This window comes from Panthera leo, chromosome A3 (genome assembly GCF_018350215.1).
Source record: "Panthera leo isolate Ple1 chromosome A3, P.leo_Ple1_pat1.1, whole genome shotgun sequence".
NCBI lineage: Eukaryota > Metazoa > Chordata > Mammalia > Carnivora > Felidae > Panthera > Panthera leo.
The window spans coordinates 3,502,837-3,525,166 of NC_056681.1; the positions used below are offsets into that span (position 1 = coordinate 3,502,837).

A 22,330-nucleotide genomic window follows, 5' to 3' on the forward strand; every position below is an offset into this window, starting at 1 on the left:
CCTCGAGCACCGGACATTTGCATCTAATAATGTGATGATTCTGGAAATCAAATTCTGCCCCTTCCCAGAGTTTTCTGATTTTCCTTATTGTTTTTATTTTATTTTATTTTCGTTTGTTTGTCTGATGTCATAGGCTGTCTCTGTGCTGAGGCCCAGCCTCTCAACCTCAGGCCCTCTCACGCCTTTTCCCTGAGCCTTTCCTTGGGTGTGCGTGGTCCCTTTCTAACGTTCCTCCTATCTGTGCTTCATGTTGACTATCCTGGCCTTTAATGTCTGGCTCCTGAAACAGGAAAAGGCAAAAAATGAAGAGGGGAAAATAAAGGCATTGGACCTTCAAATCCCCTGAAGGAGGGAAGGGATTTGTAGCAATGAGGGTGGGGGACCAGAAACAATGGCCACCTGCCTCTTTGTCTGTACCTCTGGGACTGAAAGCAGCAATCAGTGAGCAAAGCACGGATCCCTGACACTTGGAGGCCAGAGGTTTTTGTGCCCACTCTGGCTCCTGCAAGCTGCACACTTGGCTGTTCCAGGAACACGTGCTAAGAGCTATAATTGACCAAAATTAACCTCGGCTTACCACCCAAGCCTTTCCCTGGGAGTTGCAGCCCTTCAACAGAATCCAGAGTTCCAAAACAGGTACATGAGACAGATTCTTCTAGCGCCCTTGTCGGGGGGGAGGCAGATTCCTGCTACTTCTGACTCCACCATCTTCCTAGGGATTCTGGCAACTTTATTTGTAAAAGCAAAACACTGAGCAACTCAAGTGCACACCCACAGATGAATGGATGAGCACAGTGTAGTCTGTGCAGACAAGGGAATATTACTCGGCCTTGAAAAGGAAGGAAGGTCTGCAACATGCTACCGTGTGGACGCACCTGGAGGACAGTATGGTCAGCGACATAAGCTGCCACAAGACAAACACTGGATGATTCCACTTCTGTGAGGTTCCTAGAACAGTCAAACCCGTAGAGATGGAAAGTAGCGTGCTGGTCGCCAGTGTCTGGGAGAGGGGCAGAGGGGGGGGAGGGAGGTTCTTGTTTCATGGGGACAGAGTCTCAGTTTTATAAGATCAACACGTTCTGGGGATGGACAGCGGGGACAGTTGCACAACAGTGTGAATGTATTTAATGTCACTGAACTTAAAAATGGTTAAAATGGGGGACACCTGGGTGGCTCAGTCGGTTAAGCATCTAACTCCCCTGATTTTGGCTCAGGTCACGAGCTCACAGTTCATGAGTTTGAGCCCCAAGTCATACTTATGCTGACAGTGTGGAGCCTGCTTAGGAATCCCTCTCTCTCTCTCTCTCTCTCTCTCTCTCTCTCTCTCTCTCTCTCTCAAAAATAAATACATAAACTTTAAAAAGAAAAAAAGAGGCCTCCTGGGTGGCTCAGTTGGTTAAGGTTCTGACTCTTGGTTTCAGCTCAGGTCACGATCTCACAATTTGTGGGATTGAGCCCTGCATGGGGCTCCGCGCTGCTTGGAATTCTCTCTCCCTCTCTCTCTGCCCCTCCCCACCTCTCTCTCTCTCTCAATAAATAAATAATAACCGAACAAAAAAATGGTTAAAATGGTAAACTTTGTGTTAGATATATTTTACCACAATTTAAAAAAACAACCCCTTCTGTTGCCAGTTTACAACCTTTAGTAAAAAGGGAGATCGAAATGCCCAACAAATTATTTTAATACAAGAAAACCCGTATAGAAGCGATGTATGCTAAGTGCAAAGGAAAATGAGCAGGTGAACCCCACCTGGGGAGGGGGGCGCAGAGAAAGCTATGGAAGGAAGGTGGCATTGAACCCGGGCCAGCGGGCCTCCTGGTGTCTTGAGTCCACCTCACCAGCCGCCCAACGGCAGCGCCCTCGGTGTGACTAATTCTGTTTAAACGACCACTCTTCCGGGCCCTCTCTTCTCACCTTATCCGGCCGGCGGCTCTGTCCGGATCTGTAGCGTTAAATATTCCCAATTGAATTCCAGGCCCGGCGCCATCGACTTCACTGACGACAAAGCTCCTGGGGTGAAAGGCCGGGGGGTCGTTGACGTCGGTCACCTGCACACTCACAGTGGCGCTTGCCGCTGCCTTCCTGGGCTCCCGAAGCCGGCCCCCCTCACAGGAGAAGAGGGTCTCCTCGTTCTCCACCGTGATGACAAGGCGCCACACGGGGTGAGTTTCATAATCCAAGGGCTGCAAGTCCCAGAGAGAGGATCCCGTTAGCACCTGCTGCTGCTTCTCTGGCCGGAGAAAGCCCCGTGCCCACTGTCACGCACACGCACACCCCGAGCGCGTGGCTTTTGCGCTTCATTTATTATTCACAGTGCCTCTGGTAGTGATCAAAAGACCGTTGCCAGCTCATTTTCAAGTCATTTATGGAGTTCTTTTTTTTTTTTTTTCCTCCCCCTCTCCTGGTTGAAAAGAGCCACCATCCATCAGAGGGGAATGAAAAATGCAACAAAAACCATAACCTAATGAAACATTAATGTGGCGACTCTGCTATAAAAAGGCGGGGGGGGAGCTTAAGGAAATACAGATACTAATGATCGCTGTTACTCAGGGCACTCACTGCCTTAAAAGGATTGAAAAGCCAGGAGTATTTGAAATATTCAATCCCAGGCGTCTGAGATAGAGTCCCCCAGAGCCTTGCTATTCACAGCGTGGGAGGGTCCCAGGGGCATCACCCGGGAGCTTGTGCCTCCGATAGACAGAAGCTCAGGCCCCACCCCAGACCCCAGACTCAGGGCTGTCTGTGAACCTGACCCCCAGGCTGACTCACCTGCCCGGACCCAGAGGCACTGGTCACTCCAGGCTCTAGGTGAGAGTAAGACTAAAAGCAATAAAGTCAGACTGCCTCAGTCGGAACCCCTACTCCAGCTGTGAGACTTTGTGAAAACAACCCGACCTCTCTGGGCTTTGGTTTCCTCATCAGTCAAATGAGAAGATAATACACTTTCCTGCAGGGCCAGCTCCTCATTAGGCACAGCAGCAAAGTGCCAGGGGCCCACGATACTTTCAGGGGTCCGTGCAAATGTTCGAATGTCTTTTCAACTCAGAAGAAAAAAAAAAAAAAAAAACAGACTCCCAGGATTAGAGAAAATGTTTTAAATATTTTTAGCATATCAGAAAAAAAAAAAAAGTTTTAGGGCCCATATAGATCTATTAAATTTTGTCTCAAACAATAAGAAAATTAAATGTTGACGTACTTAACACCATCTCAAAAAACTAACTTGTAGTATTGATAATATTTTGGTGAGAGGAGCCACGAAGTCCAAAGGGCCGAGGGCCCACGGCAGCAGGGGGTCATGACACAGCCTGCCCTCCTCACTGGGCGCCACGGGGACACACGACATGCCACACCTCATGTGCTCGGCACACGACAGGCATCTCGCTATCGGGACTCCCGCGGCCACTGGTAGGTGCACATCCCCTGATGGCTTTACCTCGATAACATTTAAAATCCCTTCATTGGTCTCGGGGTCAGTCAGAATGTCAAAACGTCCTTCTTCGTTGCCTTGCGATATGTTAAACTTGACCCTCCAAGCTGAGGTAAATGGTAAGTCAGCATCTTGGACCACGAGACGCAACACGCCCCAGCTGGCGCGGCCTTCAGAAATCTGAATCTTATACTGGGAGCGGCCATCGTCATTTCCGTGTCACGGAGACAAAAGCAAGAAAAAGAAAGCAAGGAAAGAAATGCACAACAACATGGATATTAAGGATTCTTAGGAAAATAGTGCGTTGAGTTTGATCTAACACGGGTATTTATTTCTCTTGCTATTGAACTTAACCTCAAGTGATTTGAAACTCTGCCTGACCCAGCACACCCAGGTCCTTCCTCTGTCCCTTTCCCCCGTGACTTGTGTCTACAGCTGAATGGCTTTTTTTTTTAATTTTTTTATTTATTTGTTTTTGAGAGAGAGAGAGAGACGGAGTGCTGGTGGGGAGGGGCACAGAGAGAGGGAGACACAGAATCCGAAGCAGCTCCAGGCTCCGAGCTGTCAGCACAGAGCCCGACGCGGGGCTCGAACCCACCAACGGTGAGATCATGATCTGAGCCAAAGTCGGACGCCCAACCGACTGAACCACCCAGGCGCCCTGACAGCTGAATGACTTTGAAAGTACTCTTAAATCCAACTCAATGCACTATTTTTCTAAGAATATTTAAAATAGTAATACACATCCTAGTTTGTGCTGCTAAAAAAAAAAAATCCTAGCTCTTCTCCTAAGATGGAACTCTTACGGTTACTTAGATTAAGGCAATCATTTTTCTAACACATGTAGATCTCGAACTTGTTATTCAATACTCAGGTGACAAGATAATTTCTCTTTAACAAGTATATCGAAACTGGGTGTATTTTCCCCACCCTTACTTCAGAGCAGAGCTTTTTACTAAACCAGAGAAAGATTTTGAAATAAGGTTGAAACATAGTAAGTATTTTTTTTCAGTTATTCTATACTGTTTGCTGAGGTGTTTTCATCTGAAAACATTTCAGCTTTGGTCTATTCTATTTCCTTTCAAAGATTTTATTTTTAAGTAATCTCTACACCCAACATGGGGCTTGAACGTACAACCCCAAGATCAAGAGTCTTGCGTTCTACTGACTGAGCAGGCCGGGCTCCTCTTATCTAGACAATTAAAAAAAAAATTTTTTAATAATACTTTCTCAAATAATTGTTTGTAGCATTTATTTATTCAACAAAGGTTATGATGTGCCAGATTCTATCTTAGGTGCTGGGAACGGGATTGGCAAAACTCCATCCCCAGGGAGCTGATGATTAAGAGAGTGTGTGTGTGTGTGTGTGTGTGTGTGTGTGGGTGTGGGTGTGGGTGGGTGTGTTGGGTTGGGGGGTGGGAGGGAGGGGTGCTGGGTTGGGGATCTCTCTAGGTCTTCCAGAAAGTTCTCACTGAGAGGGGTCAGGAGAAAGAAGTAAAGTGGATATTTTTCTCAGAAAAATTCATATAGAAGAGCACAAAATACAAAATAGGGGACAGATCCTGAGTGTTTTTAGCAATCTTGCAGATCTCAAATGGCGTGGCATTTCCAAATGGTCTGGAACAGTGGGTTCCAGCGCTTTCTTCAAGCGTGGGGATGTGTAGCATGTGAAATCCCATGTCAGTCTATAAATCAGATGAGCTGAGAAAGGCAAAGCCAGAACCCACCTGCTCATCTTCCCTATTCTAGAGCTCTGGATGTTGGTTAAACGCTCAGGTCTAGATTCTCACGAACTTGCCCCCCCTGCCCGGGGAATATTGGGCAATGTCTGCAGACACGTTTGGGTGTCACAACTGGGAGGTCCATTGGCATCTAGTGGGTAGCGGTCGGAGATGCTACTAAGCATTGGGCAGTGCACTGGGCGGCCTCCCCTGACCCTACAACAACGAATTTGCCATCCCACGTCCACAGTGTGGAACTGAGAAATCTCGTGGACAGTGAGCACGGATTCTCTATCTTCTCTGTGCCTCAGTGTCCTCATCTGTCAAATGGGAATCGCGTGCTAGTCCCAGCAATTGAAAATGAAAGCATGCATGTAAAAGTTCTGAGCACAGGATCTAGCCCAAAATAGTAAAAAAAAAAAATAAAAAATAAAAAATAAAAGTAAGCTCCCCAGTCTATTATTGAGGGATTCTGTATCAGCATGGCTGGCGTGTTCTTTCTGGTTTAAGTTATTTTGGAGAATGACATGTATCTTTGGGGGGTATGGCCAATCCCCTCAGCAACACTGAGCCTAGCACTTGAGGCTGTTTCTGTACGGACTGGGCATTCGGGGCAAGCCTGGGTGCCTTACGTTCTCCTGGGTAAACGTGGGCATGTGGTTGTTGCCTTCTTCCACGTTGATGTGAACCGTGGCCGTGGATGACAGTGGTGGTTCTCCAAAATCCCTCGCACTGACTAGCAGTGTAAACCGAGGAGCCGTCTGTGTGGGGAGGAAATGAACAGTCAAGCCCTTCAAATGAAGCAAAGGGAAGCGTTAAAAAAACAATCCACCATAGGGGCGTTTGGGTGGCTCAGTCGGTGAAGCGTCCGACTTCGGCTCAGGTCATGATCTCACGGTTCGTGAGTTCAAGCCCCACGTCGAGCTCTGTGCTGACCGCTTGGAGCCTGGAGCCTGCTTCCAATTCTGTGTCTCCCTCTCTCTTTGCCCTTCCCCTGCTCACGCTCTGTCTTTCTCTGTCTCTCAAAAATAAATAAAAGTAAAAAAAAAAATTAGAAAAAAAAATAATCCATTCTAACGATCTCAATAGCAAGCCTAGCCACAGAGGGTTTTCTGCTGCAAACATAAATCCTAAGTCTGGGGCTCAGAGATAGAGAATACATTTCATTTTTTTAAAATAATAAAATCCACATAACCTCATAATCTAAGCATCCTGAGAGTTGTATTTCTCCACTGATACGGTCGATATGGAAGCCACTTTCTTTCAGTATTGGCGTTTGAGAAATAAGGAAATAAAGGACTTCAGAATTTGGAGTATTTTCTTGATCCAAATCAACTGTTAACATCCGGAAAATAGGTTGACCTGGAAAGAATTGTTTTAACGGTTACTATTGACCAAAGGCAGCCTATCGACCCAGTAGAATGACGATCCTTTTGCTAAATGGCATGGAGGCATACACCAGAATGGATTAAATATTTATAAAATCAAACTACAGACATACTATAAAAAATAAAGAGGAATATTTAAATAGTCATAAGAACTTTCTCATCACGATTGCAAGCGCAGGAGACAGGAAGGCCTGAGTTGATAGATCAGACAGATTTCTAAATGTGTGGCAAAAACAAAAAAAAACGCAGACAAAACTTAAAGAGAAATGATAAGCCAGGAAAACGTATATAGGGCAGACATAAACATTCTTCATATAGAATAAGAAGGTTAAAATCAAGGAGAAAAACGACAGGCACGCCAACAGGAAGTAGACAAAAGGAAGGGACACGTGGACAGGAAACCTATCGACACAAGCAAGCACTTAGTAATCCAAGACGGACAGCAGCCAGGCCCCCTGGGATGTGCTGGGAGGTGACTGGAGAAGAATACTTAAATGTCGTGTGCCGTCGTTCTCTGCATTTATGCCAAGGAAACGACGCTTGAATGGGATGCAGATTTAGCTCAAAAACATCCACGGAAGCGTATTTTGTGAAAATAACATGAAGTGGGGACAAAACATACATGTCTAACAATAGGAGGTTAGTTACTGTAAAAACACATCCATGAAATAAAGTATTACACAATAGGATATGCTGTAGGAGAACAGTTAGTTTACAAACAGCAGAATTGCACTTTTAGAAGAGAAAATTCATAAATCTACCCATGTAAAAAAAATACACCTGTACATTTGTAAATATTTAATATACACCCATTTACATTTTGCACTATGATAAAGATGAAAAATGTATGTATATATACATATTTGCATTTGTGCTTATATGTAAAAATCCGGGAATATATACACATAGGTAAATATAACATACAGTGTGTTTACATGCACACATATGTAAAATGCAAAGAAAAATACTGAAAAGAATACAAACGAAAACATTAATGATACTTATCTCTAGAAGTAGTAAATATGCTTTCTATTTCAGTCTTAATTTCTTGGAATTTTCTGAGTTCTCTAAAGACTATTTTGTGCAGTAAATCATGCTTTTCTGTTATTAAAATAGATGCACACTCTAGTATGAGTGGTTTGGAGTTAAAGACTCACAGAATCTGTAGCTCAGAAACTTTGGATGGCATCTCATTGCCATTTTACAGGCGAGAAAATACAGAGACTATCCGGGAGCCCGCCGTTCAGCTCGGCATTCTCCCTCGTTGCATTTGGCTTATTTTATTTTATTTTTAATATTTTTAACGTTTATTCATTTTTGAGACAGAGAGAGAGAGCATGAGCAGGGGAGGGTCAGAGAGAGAGGGAGACACAGAATCCGAAGCAGGCTCCAGGCTCTGAGCTGTCGGCACAGAGCCCGACGCGAGGCTCGAAACCATGGACCGTGAGATCGTGACCTGAGTGGAAGTCGGCCGCTTAACCGACTGAGCCACCCAGGCGCCCCTGGCTTATTTTAGACTGGTCTTTACCTATCGGCTTTTCCAACAGACACGATTTCCATATCATTTTATTGCCAATTCAAAATGAGGCTTACAAACCTCCAAGCATTTCGCTGGAACCCAGGGCAACCTTCAGGATGTGAACAGTAAACCGTCTCCCTGAGGATCAAGCACCCCCTCAGAATCAAAGCGGGAAAAACCTTTATGGAGCAGAGCAGAGAGGACGCCCCACTGCACACACCTGCAGCGTGGTTCTCCTTCACGCTGATGTTAAATTCCTTCTGAGGGAACTGGGGTGCGTGATCGTTCACATCACTGATCCTAATGTTGAAAATCAGGGAACTGTCCATGACTCTTCCTGATAGGCGATCCAGAACATCAAAGTAAACCTAGGAAGCAGAGAACTGTATTAACCTTGCAGGATCATTTTCTGGATGCTGCTGCTCAAATCACTGTTCGCGTACTCGTATGTTTTGCCCCCGCTCCTGAACTTGCCGGGAAGTTTCTGAGGGTAGGGATCACGTCGCTGTCCTTCGCCATGTGACCCCGGGGACCGAGCACAGGGCTGGCACAAAGATTGTGGGACAGACCCATGCACTGACTGGAAAAGTACACCATGAGTTACAATTAGGTTCTAATCTCAGTCTCTCTACCCGGGTAGACGTGGCCAGATTGCATAGAAGCCTCGGCCGTGTCAGCACGGTCATGAAAAATACATACGCTAACCAGTATTGCTGAAATGTCGCGGAGAGCAGACACTTAAAAGTTTTGGGGAAAAGGAACGTTGAAAGTAATCGGCACCACTGTTGACCTGCGGTGGGTTCTCAAAAGGCTACTGCTGTTACTTCTGTGCTTGAATAAGGAGGGTGCATCACCCCAAACAGGCAGTGGGAAGTCTTTGCTTTCAAAAGATCTCAGATTTGATACTTTAGGCTTCTCTCCCTTCGGTTTCTTAAGAACCTGGGAAATTAAACTCAAACAGAAAGAAGGAAATGATAAAGATATATCAATAAAGTTCAAAAGAGCAAAACAGAGCCAAGAGAACCAAAAGCTGGTTTGCCTCCCCATGTAAATTTTGGCACAGCTTGTCGATACGTATGAAAAGTTCTGCTAGTCTTTTGATCAGTCTTGTGCAGAGTTTACAGATACATTTGGAAAGAATTATCCCCTTAATACTCCATCTTTCAATCCATAAACTCAGTCTGTCTTTTCATTCAGTTAGACCTCCCTTGATTTCCTTCATCAGTGTTTTATAGTTTTGAGGAAACATATAGTGCACAGATTTTAGATGAATACCTAAGCACTTCGTCTGTTTTGGTGATATTATAAATGATATGGTTTTTAAAATATTGATTTCCAACTATTCATCGCCAGGATACAGAAATATAATTGATTTTTATATATTAACTTTATTTCCTGGGACCTTGCTAAAATCGAATTTCAAAGGTTAAAAACAGGCAAAGTTTTGAACAGACACGTTTTCTCCAGAGGAGACGTACAGGTGGCAAAGAATTCTTCATTCCTTTGGTGGTTTCTTACAAAACTAAACATCCTCTTACTGTGCAAACCAGCAATCATGTTCCTTGGCATTTATGCAAAAGAGTTGAAAATTTATGACCACCCCAAAACCTGCACACCGATGTCTATAGCAGCTTAATCATAGTCCTCAAACATCGAAGCAACCAAGATGGCCTTCACTAGGTGATTGGATAAACAGACTGTGGTCCATGCAGACAATGGAATATTACTCAGCACTAAAAAAGCATGGAGTATGGAGGAATCTTCAGTGGCCGTTGCTAAGTGAGAGGAGCCAATCTGAACAGGCTCTCCACTGTGTAATCCCAACTATACGACGTTCTGGAAAAGGCAGAGTATGGAGATCGCAAAAGGATCAGAGGTTGCCGAGGGCTCAGGAAGGAGGGATGGATGGGTATGGGGAGCACTGGGGAATTTTAGGGCAGTGAAAATACTCCGTACGATACTGTAGCGGTGGATACGTGTCACTACACATTTGTCCAAACCCATAGAAGGTGCAACACCGAAAGTGAGGCCTAAGGTGACTAGAGGCTTCGTTGATAATGACGTATCATATTGGCTCATCCCCTGTCATAAACTCAGCACCCACGCACGATGTTAATAAGAGAGGAAGCTGGGTGGGGTGGGGAGGGCATGAAGGGCAGACAGGCGCTCTGTACTTCCCACTCTACTTTTCTGTAAACCTGAAACCGCTCTAAAAAAAAAAGGTCTACTCCCTCTCTCTCTGCCCCTCCCCCGTTCATGCTCTGTCTCTCTCTGTCCCAAAAATAAATAAAAAAAACGTTGAAAAAAAAAATTAAAAAAAAAAAAAAAAAAAAAGGGGGCGCCTGGGTGGCGCAGTCGGTTAAGCGTCCGACTTCAGCCAGGTCACGATCTCGCGGTCCGTGAGTTCGAGCCCCGCGTCGGGCTCTGGGCTGATGGCTCGGAGCCTGGAGCCTGTTTCCGATTCTGTGTCTCCCTCTCTCTCTGCCCCTCCCCCGTTCATGCTCTGTCTCTCTCTGTCCCAAAAATAAATTAAAAAACGTTGAAAAAAAAAATTAAAAAAAAAAAAGTCTACTAATTTTAAAAAGCCCCTACGTATAAAATAAGAAGTGGGCAACCATATATATTATGTATTTATATGTTTCTAAATATGGAACACTTCACAAATATGCGTGCCATCCTCTGTCCTCACACAGGGGCCACGCTAACCTTCCCCGTGTCGTTCCAATTTTAGCCTGTGTGCTGCGAAAGTGAGCACCATGTATAGATAGATATAGATATAGGTATAGATACAGATACAGATGGATATAAAAATATATATAACGTATACCTATCATATGTATATATATTTTAAAGTAAGTCTAATGAGACTTTGCTGCTGCATCTCTGTTGCTCTAGGATAAACAGAGATTTGATCTGTCGGAAGCTGATCAATCGTGGGGAAAGAATCAGCGGTGAGAGAGAAGTTCAGAGCCCCAGGAAAAGGAGTGGGAAGGGGGACATTGACCGGAGGACCTCTCAAGGCGGAAGACCGTCTGCTGTGGGAACGCTGGTTTCTCAAGGGTTGGCCGGTTGTAGGTGCGGAGCCCGGCTCGGGGACGCTGAGCAAGCACGGGGTTTATTCTGGAAGAAGCAGCTTCAGGGAGGCCTGGGGCTGAGCTCTTACACAGATCACCTCCTTTCTATCTCAGAGAAGCCCTAGAGGGAGGCATCCCCAGCGCTCCACTCTGCGACGCCGAGAGGTTCTGCGGCTGTCCACTCTCAGCCCGGCCCAGGTTCATTCCAAGAAGGTGTAGACTAGACTACACCGCCAGCCAGGTCTTCACCACTCCCCTCCATGGCTCCCCCAGGGCCCAGAGCAGGCAGCTTCACCAGGCAGGGGTCTCAGCACCTTGATAGCATCGGGCAATGGTCTCTCCACGCCTTTCCCAGAGCCCACGAGGTCTCCGAGGCACGTACCTCCCTGGGCGTCTTTTCTGCAGACACGTTGCTTCCTCATCGGCATCCACCATGGTGGCCCCGCCAGGTGTCCTGCAAAGTGGCCTGGGCGTGGGCTCTCCTACTTAGCTGTCTCCTCTCCCCTACAAGACTACTGAACCAGTCCGCCCCGGGGAATCCAACATACATTTTTAAATTTTTGAGCAAGCAAATTGGCCTTCTCACACGCCATTTCCACACGCTCTTCCATAATTTATGACTGTGCTGGCTGCCGCATCACGCGGACTTCTGGCTCCGAAACGGCGCCACCTGTAACCCTTCCACTTAAAACTAAGAACCGCGTGTTTGTTTTATGTTTATTATTTTATGTTCCATGTATCATCCTAAAAGCGACTTCTGAGACAGTAAGTTCTGTAAGATGCCCGAGAGGCAAAATAACTGTTTATTCTTTGACAAGATGCTAAGAGTTTCTGGCGCCTCAGAGCTGCAATGGAGAGAGGAAGCGTCATGGATATTTTCTGCACTTGGGAAGGGTTTTCAGCCTTTTGTTATGGCCTTAAGATTTAGATCTTGGATGACGCACCATAGAGCAGTGACGTGACGGAGGGGTACATGGCTGTTTATTTTTTATTTTTTATTTTTTTTTAAATTTTTTTTTTTATTTTTTTTATTTATTTTTGGGACAGAGAGAGACAGAGCATGAACGGGGGAGGGACAGAGAAAGAGGGAGACACAGAATCGGAAACAGGCTCCAGGCTCTGAGCCATCAGCCCAGAGCCCGACGCGGGGCTCGAACTCACGGACCGTGAGATCGTGACCTGGCTGAAGTCGGCCGCTCAACCGACTGCGCCACCCAGGCGCCCCACATGGCTGTTTAAATGGCACGTGCAAGATGCGTACTCATAGTCACTGGTGAGCACGCGGAAATACCTTAAACGCCGAACACACAAGACAAAATCACTTACGTGCATGGGCTCTAAGTAGGCAAAGATGGGTGCGTGGAGATCAAGACCCACAAATGACTATTTCAAGGAAGTAAAAGAATGATTTTCTTGAGTGTATCTGTAGCCTACGGGATTGTGCATATTCTGATATAAACAGATGAGATTCCTATATAGAAAAAATCTGTTTTTTCCCCCCTTTCCAGCTGTGTCTTAAATCTTCCAGCAATTCTCAGCCGCAGTTACCGCCCTCTTGTAGGTTTACGGAATTAACAAGAACGAGTAGGTTGACCCCTGCGTGCCAGTCTCCTACATCCGCTGCAACAACTTACCCCAAACCGGGCGCCTTACGACAAAATGTGTTCTCTCGCCCTTCTGGAGACCAGAACCACACCCGGGGGCAGCAGGCATGGCTCCCTCCATGGGAGGCTCTTAGGGAAATTCTGTTCCGGGTCTCCCCCCCAGCTTCGGGTGGCTGCCGCCAATCCCGGTGTCCTCGGCCTGCAGGTGCATCACCCCAGGCTCTGTCTCCTGCTTCTCCCCTGTGTCCTTCTTGGTGTCCAAATTCCCCTCCCCTTATAAGGAGGCCAGTCACTGGCTCAGGATACGCCCTGATCCAGTATGACCTCGTCTTAACTTGATGACACCTGCAAAGACCCTATATCCAAATAAGGTCATATTCACAGGTACCACGGGGAGGACACGAACCCCTCTCTTTAGAAGACACAGCTCAACCCACAACACCCTCGAAGCAGAGAGTACATGCCACTGTGCTCATTCATTCATCCAACATAGTTAAATGAAAACCTACAATGTGCAGAGCCCGATTCCTGACCCGGGGGGTAGTGGCACTGGAAAGGACACTCCCTCCTCTTAGAATGGGCCTCCAGTGGGGAGAATGGCCACTCACAGAGAACCAAACACGTGTCAGGTATATGCTTCAGGCGATGAAAAGTATCAAGGAGACCGAGAACCAAGGGCGTGAGACAGGGAGCCACGGGGTGGGGGCACGCCTCCAAATCCCCACCCTGAGTCTTCCCTCATGCAAGTTCACAGTCAAATGAGGGGCCAGCTAGCAAGTGATCGCAGAACTCAGTGTGAAAGGACGGCTGTGCGCGGGCTGGGTCTCCATCTGGCCGGGCAGGTCCAAGCACAGGGCCCGGAAATCCTGATAGAGCAGGACCCAGGGGGACACCGCTCAGGTCCCCACGTCTTCCCCGTTTGCTCGAATTGTTCCCTGGGACCTCCCTGTGACGTGCCAAACAATTCCACCTGGGCCTCACGTGTCAGGAAACACTCTTACGGATTTGGCTTCGGCATCATCTGCTGCCGGCACGAAGTCCCACGTTAAACCTTGTGAGACGCAACCCTCGATAGGTCAGTAAAGACGTTAAAGGCAAACAACAGCAACCAAATCACAACAGCAAGACCAAGAACATAGCACTAAATGTTTTGTTTCCTCCCTGCACGGAGTCACGCCCACTATTTGTCGGAGCCGCCCCAGCCCCCACCCCCACCGGGCTCAGCGGGTAGAAGCCACGGACCAAGCTTCCCTCTCCTGGGAGCTTCTTGGAGACACAGAGTCTATGCTCCACGCTGACTTGCGGAAACAAAATCTGCATTTTCCCAAGATCCCTCGGTGACCCGTTTGCTCATTCCAGATTTAACGGTGCTGCCCCACGGTCCCCCTATGACCACTCCATATTGCTTCTTTTTAACAGACACTGCACGTTCCCTAGATAGGACAAGGATTTCTATGAATAGTGAAGACCCGGAAAGTCTTCTGTGCAGGACTTTTGGAGTTTGGGGAGAATTTCTGCCTGTTTAAAAATTAGAGACTCAGAGCCTATCAATGAGTTAAGGGCAAATATCCTATTATGTATATAAATGGTTTGAGATCATTGGAGACAAGGTATTTAAATTACGTCTTTCGTTGTTCTTTCCCACCCTGAAGGAGTTAATGTGCAGACAGGCTCAGTGTCCAGCAGAAGTCACAACATAACAAAGGCGAAAATGTCCTTCTATCCCCGTGAGGTGAGGTTGGTAAAGTGACACACCACCATGTGGTTTGGGCATTTTACTTTACAATTTCCTTTCCTGGCTTAGAGCCTGGATTTCAGATTCATAGTAGACCATGGTGTTGGGGTTATGAGATCATAAGAAACACGCGGGCTCACGATGAGAAACTGTCGCCAGGTGTACAACTGTACAACTGTTCATCCATCAGTCGTTAGATAACTGTGGACTCTGCCTGTAGCTCCTGCCCACATATTTCAACGGTGACTCATCAAAAATCAGATTAGCCCATTTTGTAAACATCCTATAGCCCTATCTCCAAGTGCTTTCGGATATCCTGATAGTGCTGGGAATCCAGTCATTGGAAGGAAGATCCATAGCAGCTCCCATGAATCCTTTGAGTCCAGAACTTTAAAAGAACATTACAAAGTCAACCTCTCTGCCCACGCATACTTTTAAAGCTCACCATGGTGTATAATATACGGTCTCCCAGGACGTGACGTGTGGACAGCTTCACTAATGCCTAGCTAATACAATATTCCCACAGCAGCTTCACAATAAACCCAAGCTTAAAATATATCAAGTTTTAGGTACCGTGAAAGATGGCGTTGTCTCTCGATCCACAGGGCGGTGAACGTACACTTGTCCGTTCTTGTGATCTTCTATAGAGAACAGCCCAATCTCTGGATACTCATCCACACCGGGTCCACGGATCAAATACATTAATGACGTGTTCTGAGACATATCATTGAACAGCTGAAAAGGCCAAAAAAAAAAAGGGGGGGGGGGGAGAAAAGAAAATGAGAATAAATCACAAGGCGCATTGAATATCAAGGCTAAGATGCCAGGCGCATTGGGGCCCAGAAGCCTCGGGTCCAGCCTGTCCCACGCTAGGGGCCCAAGCAGGTGCATCGCAGCCTGGGTTCTGAGGCAAGCACCTGACTGAACAACACACACGTCCCTCCCCAGGGAAAGAACCCTAGAACGGTACCCCCTTCACAGGGCACGGGCCCCCAATCTTTCAGGATTTACACGCCCTGCCCCAGGGAGGGGGCTGTGCCTTACTGTTGAACCAGAAAGGAAACTTGCAGAACAATATACGTATGGCAATCCCATTTGTCAATACAGACTCACATTAGTGAGGCTATGGAGAAGAATCTGGAAGCATACATACCGATGTGTTAACATTGATGATCCCTTCAGGGAGAGAGGAGAAATACTCATAAACCTAACATTTCGAAAGGCCATAGAGTGAGCCGGGTCACTATATGCCTCACTTGCCCTGGCCTATTTAATCTTTAAAACAACCCCATAATGGAGGTGCCATCATGGCCTGTACTGGGCAGACAGGGAGCAGCGAGTGTATCTAACTCTTATACTAGGGATACGGTACCTCGGGAATAGGAGCCCACTGTGTTCCCCTGACTCTTATGAGGATACAGTTTTAACCACTGAGCCCTGAAAACTTTCTGTATGGTTTTTTTTTTTATATATATATATGTAGCATATATATAAAGTCCAGAACTTTAAAAGAACATTACTACTATCTACTATCTTTATGAACACTGCAAAAAATACAAATTGTTTTCATTTGTTTCTCGAGAAACCATAGGATGTCAGAGCTGTAGGGACTTAGTGACTCAGTGCATAATGCACAGGTGCATCAGGTCAGGACTGTCATGGGAGGGAATGACACGGGCCAGGCGGAAACGTTCCGGCATTGCGACACCGTCAGGTGACCGCTTTGGCGCATGGGCCGGCGCTAGGCCTCAGAGTGCGGGAGGCAGCAGGGAGCGGTGGGGACTGGGGGTGACACGAGCCCCACCTCGTCGTTGCTCCGTGTGGTCAGATTTTCCAATTTTCAAAACACCTCTAAAATTACACAATTTCTAATACAATCTTCCTATTTTTTCCCATTTTTTTTATTATGGGAAAATACACACAACATACAATTCACAGTCTTAATCACCTCGGAGTGTGCATGCCGGCGGTACTAAGCGCTCCGGGTGGGGAGGCCGCCACCACCATCTGGGTCCACAGTGCTTTTCATGTGACCAGACTGACACCTGTCTGTCCCCATTAGACAGCCAGTCTCTATGAACCTCCTCCCGCCAGCCCTGGCTGCCACCTTTTTACTTTCTATTTATTTATTTTCTAATCTCCCTTTTGTCCCCACTTCCCACCTCCGGTAACCACAATCCCCTTATTTTTAAAGAATACTTTTTTTTTTTTTTTTTTTTTTTTTTTTTTTTACCAAAGACTTTGCCTGGGCCGAATACAGCAGGCCTGTGGGCTGGAATTAACCAGCCCGCTGCCAGATGTGACCGACGTTCTCAGCACCCACTCACGTGAAGGGACTCGCCCGAAGTCATCCCGTTAGGTAGAGGCACAGTGGGTTCTAGAACCCAGTCCGGTGTTCCTCCCATCACTGACCTGGCCCCCCTAGCACACAGCCTTTCAAGACTTAACCCGCCTGCCAATCAGAGAGGATGGTGGGGGCCTTCCTTACCTCACCAACAAGTTTGGGAAAGGGTCCTGGATCTTCCTCCTCCAGTTCCAGGGTGGTAATAACCCACCTCCTCTTGGATCGCCGTAGGGGCCGGTGGCTCTCTCCCTGAAATTACAATGCTGGCAATAAGGAGGTGATGGCGAGGTGGCAGGCACTACATTTGCATTATCTCTCTTGTCCTCACAACAGCCTCCGTCCGATGCTTAAGAGTTAAAAGTGACTGTTCTGCTCACAGCTGCAGAGTCGTTCCTAGACGGCGGGGCACCGGCCACCCAATGGTTTTACATGGATCGTGACATCGTCTTAAGGGCTATGCAGACATAACGTTGAAGACCGTTGCCTACTATGTGCCAACCCCTGTCCCACGGCAGACACGCAAACAGTCGCTGAATGAACGAGAAGGTTATTTCCCCCATTTGTCTTTCCGTCTTTTGGAAATAGTTGAAGAACAAACTGAGGGTTGATGGGGGGTGCGGTGGGGGGAAATGGGTGATGGGCATTGAGGAGGGCACTTGTGGGGATGAGCTGGGTGTTGTATATAAGTGATAAATCGTGGGAATCTACCCCCAAAACCAAGAGCACACTGAACACTCTGTATGTTAGCCACCTTGACAATAAATTATATATAACAAAAGGAAAGAGTTGATGACAACATCTCCATTCGGTGCTGATAGTGTGGATAAAGCTCTGGGCTGGCACTTCGTCTATTACTCTCCCTTTTAACAAAGACAGGAAGAGAGAGAGACTCAGACTCAGGTATCAGGCTCAGAGACTTGTCAGGCAAAACACCACAGATGGAATTTAACCATCTATTTATTATAAGCGAAGCTGCTTTCTAGCCACATTAATTTTTTTGTCCACAAACATGAAGCTTTTTAAAAAATTACAGTTGATCTTTGAACAATGTGGGGATTAGGGTGCTGCCCCCTGGGGCAGCCAAAAATCCACATGTAACTATTGACCCCCCCAAAACTTCACTACTAACAACCCTACCATTGACCAGAGAAGCCTTACTGATTACATGAACAGTTGACGAACACATATTTTGTATGTTTTGTGCATTATATGCTGTACGTAGTAAAGACAATGTCATTAAGAAAATTATAAGAAAGAGAAAATACATTTACAGTACTGTCCTGTAAAAAAAAAATCTCCATGTAGGGGCGCCTGGGTGGCTCAGTCGGTTGAGCGTCCGACTTCAGCTCAGGTCACGATCTCACGGTTCGTGAGTTCGAGCCCCGTGTAGGGCTCTGGGCTGATGGCTCAGAGCCTGGAGCCTGCTTCTGATTCTGTGTCTCCCTCTCTCTCTGCCCCTCCCCCATTCATGCTCTGTCTCTCTCTGTCTCAAAAATAAATAAACATTAAAAAAAATTAAAAAAAAAATCTCCATGTAAATAGACCCATGCACTTTAAACCCATGTTGTTCAAGGGTCAACTGTATTCAATTAGAAAATGAGTTGATCACAAGACAGGAAGGAGATATTCATAAGGTGGCACAAGGTGATTGGGGGGTGTGGCTGCATCCCTGGACTGTCCAAAGCTCACATACCAGAGAATGTTAAGTTCAATATATTTTAATTGCATAAAGAAGAAAATAGCGTGGGTAAAGCTCTGGGCTGGCACTGGATGGCTGATTTCTGATGTTCACAGATTGTTCCTATTCTAGCAGACATAAAAGCATCTTCTGCAATTCTCTGGAAATCCCTGAAGATTCCAAAAGGCCACATGTAGTTACTAATTTATTTCCTGCAAACTGAATATCGACCAGGAACTAAAAACCTTAACATTGCAACAGAGTCCCTGAGTGAAGTGTGGTCTCGCGTGGCTTAGGAAGAAAGTGACCTCCAAACCCCACCTTTGTTTGCTGAGTGAGATCATCATTTTCTTGTCGGAAGCTGTTGACGCTGTTGACCTTAAAAATAAAAATGGCATGAATTAGTAGGGGATACACTTATCAGGACCTGCCTGAAGTCACACTAGTCTTCTGGAAGGAGAAAAGGAAGAAAAGGAACTTTATTTCATTTTGATAAGTATAATTTCTTTCTCTTATCATCTCAGTTCAGAATTACCACGTTTCCTCTGCAACCATAGGGGAACCATGCAAAAGGATTTACACAGAGTATCACTGATACTGGGACTTCTAAAACTGTAACTCGGGAGATCACCCTGTCTATTCCGGACGAGCAGAGATGTCTTGGTATGTCACACGTAAATACCAAACGTTAATTGGAGAGATCCAACTGGGCCTTTTCTCCTGTTCTTTTTTTCTCCCCTACCCCTTAATTTTAGACTCTATCTTATAATAATCAATAAGATAATAGAACTTGGTACTTTTTGTTTATATAATGATTTACAATTGAGAATTATTTATTTATAACTTACATCTCAACAAACTCTCCCCCCACACATACACACACACAAAATAAAAATAAAACCCACACACGTGCAGTGAGGTTGTCGAAAAAAGACAGACCCTGTAGAGGATGTCGGGACCAACACTGAACGAGCATGTGTGTGTTGACATGTATGGCCCTAATCCACTCACTGTCACTACCATATACCGTGTCATTGCATGAACAGAGCCAATTTATTTACTCATTCTTCTGGGGATGGTCATTTAGACTTTTTCGGTTGTTTGTTATTACCAAAAACAACAACAAGAAAAAACCAAAAATGCTGTGGTAGTAAACATCCATGTGCATAGAGAAGTTTTCTCCAGAGTGGCAGTTTTGAAAGTGCGGTACACCGGGGTCCCTGACCCTGTTACAGGAGGTGGGGGAGACGCTGGTCCCTGTCTCACGGAGTCAAAGAATGAATCTCGCAGACAAGAGAGAGTGAGCAAAGCTTTAGAGCTAATTGAGGGAAGGTACAAAGCTCTCAAGAGTGAGAGGGGTTCCGACTGGGGAGCCTCCGAGGACTTTTGTCACTGACCTTCTATTGGGACCTGATCTGAGAGGTTGTGAGCCTCCATGCGTGGCACCTGGCCCAGGCAGGTCTGGCATATGTTTATCCTTTTTTTAATTCCAAACCTCGCTGCTTCTTCTGCCTCCCACTTGCAGCTCTGGTCAGCCTCCCCGAGGGCCCCTGGTCTCTCCCTGCCTAGCGTCAACCCTTCCCCTCCTCATCCCCATCAGAGTCCACAGGGCCACACACTTCCCTAGTGACTCTAGGGTATCATTTGCCTGTTTTACTGTATGACGTTTGCACCGATGGGACAAATCACTGGGGCCTCGGCACCGAGGAAGCCAAGGGCACCAGCGTCACCCGCAGTATCTTCATCGGTACGCGTGTGCAGGAAGAAAAAGGAAGAAGGGAGAAGCCTGTTGCATTTAAGAATGAATTGGTGAGGGGCGTCTGGGTGGCTCAGTCAGTTAAGTGTCCGACTACAGCTCAGGTCATGATCTCGTGGTCCGTGGATTCGAGCCCCATATCGGACTCTGTGCTGACAGCTTGGAGCCTGGAGCCTGCTTCCGATTCTGTGTCTCCCTCTCTCTCTCTCTGCCCTCCCCCCCCCCCACCCGCTGTGTTCTCTCTCTCTCTTTCTCTCTCTCTTAAAAACAAATAAACATTAAAAAGAAAAATTAAGAAAGTGTGTGTGTGATCGTTGGAGGTACCAGGTGAACGGGCCACTTTTTTATAGAAGAGCATTTTACTTGAAAGAACGACTGACAAACCGTGTTGTCCAGGATCGGGCCCTCGGTGGACAGCTCTTTGATAGTAAACAAGCCAGCCGATCACTTCAAGGAAAACAGTGGATGGCGTCATGTTGCCAATGATAAAACAAACATAAGCTTTCAAGCAAAAATTAGAATTTTGGAAAACTTCTGTCTGCTACAATGGGCTTGACAGCTTCCCGATACTTAGAAGAATTTTCTGATGATGCCAGTAGAGCTATTAATGAATGTGATTTTCTGATTTTGTAGAATGAAATATGTCAACATTTGGAAGATCTGCATAACTCAATGAGCCAAAAGGATTTCCTAATGATTAATGCATGACCTCCAAAATCATGCTCTTGCCAAAAGGCAAGAGAGACATGGTTTTAACGTAATGGAGCAGGGCAAGTTTATTAACATGTGTTCAGATTCCACATGAGAAGCTGTTGTTAAAAAATACCACTTTGTCAAGTTTTGGTGTAATATCAAAGAAGGATATCCACAATTAACCATTGAAGGCTATTCAAACATTCCTCCCTTTCCATGTGCTTACCTGTGCGAGGCCAGAATTTCTTCATTCTTTTAACTAAACAACATTTACAATAGACTGCAGACTCAGAGAGGAGAATCTGGCCGTCTTCTTTTAGGACAAGAGATTTGCAAAAATATAAAACGGTGGGGCGCCTGGGTGGCTCAGTCGGTTAAGCGTCTGACTTCAGCTCAGGTTATGACCTCCCAGTTTGTGAGTTTGAGCCCTGCGTCGGGCTCTGTGCAGACAGTGTGGGGCCTGCTTGGGATTCTCTCTCTCCCTCTCCCTCTCTGCCCCTCCTCTACTCACACTGTCTCTGTCTCTCTCAAAATAAATAAATAAACTTTTTAAAAAAAGCATTGAAAAAAGATTTACGTAATGCTTGTAGAATGCGGCGGGGAGAAAACTTCTTAGAGGCTGCTGTCTCTGGCTGCAGTGGCCACCTAATGCTGTGTGGCAGGCAGGCATTTGGCTGCAAGGGCCACGCACAAATCATATGACAGGCAGTGCTGGGTCTGGGGACGTGGAACCAGGACTGTTCAGGCTGGCCTGCATGAGTAACTGTGGCATCACTGGTGGGAAATGATCTGGGTATACAGAGGCTTTGTGTCTGCAGAGGCTACTAAAAAACTAAGAAGCCTGCATGGAGATAATTCCTTCCTGAAAATATTTATTTTTGTTAATGTTTATTTCTTTATTTTGAGAGAGAGAGAGAGAGAGAGAGAGAGAGAGAGAGAGAATATGAGCAGGGCAGGGGCAGAGAGAAAGGGAGAGAGACTCCCAAGCAGGCTCTGCATTGTCAGCACAGAGCCAGACATGGGCTCGATCCCACAAACCGTGAGATCATGACCCGAGCCAAAATCGAGAGTCGGACATTTAACTGACTGACCCCCGAGGCGCCCTGAATATATTCCATTTTTCGTTGCGAATTTGCATTCAAGGAGAATTTTTTTTAATAGAGGTATAATTGGCAAACACCACTGTATTAGCTGCAGGTGTACAACAGAATGATTTGATATTTGTACGGACTGCAAAATGATCACCACAATGAGTCTCGTTAACATCCGTCACCACACGTAGTTACGGAATTGTTTTCCTTGTTCTGAGAACTTGGAAGATTCACTCCCTTAACGACTTTCAGGTATGCGCTACGGTGTGGGGACTACCCGTGGCGCCATGCTGGACCCT

General features: G+C 46.3%; 1 protein-coding gene and 1 pseudogene across 1 annotated transcript in view; both read right to left on the minus strand.

The window, feature by feature from the left end:
* CDH26 (cadherin 26) overlaps positions 1 to 22,330 on the minus strand; it is a 42,039-nt gene that overhangs the window by 17,147 nt on the left and 2,562 nt on the right. The window contains exons 2-9 of the mRNA XM_042930502.1: positions 18,813 to 18,869; positions 16,958 to 17,062; positions 15,043 to 15,204; positions 8,277 to 8,424; positions 6,345 to 6,511; positions 5,782 to 5,910; positions 3,435 to 3,620; positions 1,916 to 2,184 (exon numbers count right to left, since the gene is read on the minus strand). Coding sequence (XP_042786436.1) covers positions 1,916 to 2,184; positions 3,435 to 3,620; positions 5,782 to 5,910; positions 6,345 to 6,511; positions 8,277 to 8,424; positions 15,043 to 15,204; positions 16,958 to 17,062; positions 18,813 to 18,869 — 1,223 coding nt within the window. The remainder of the gene's footprint in view (positions 1 to 1,915; positions 2,185 to 3,434; positions 3,621 to 5,781; positions 5,911 to 6,344; positions 6,512 to 8,276; positions 8,425 to 15,042; positions 15,205 to 16,957; positions 17,063 to 18,812; positions 18,870 to 22,330) is intronic.
* Positions 10,698 to 10,811, minus strand: LOC122216718 (annotated as a pseudogene).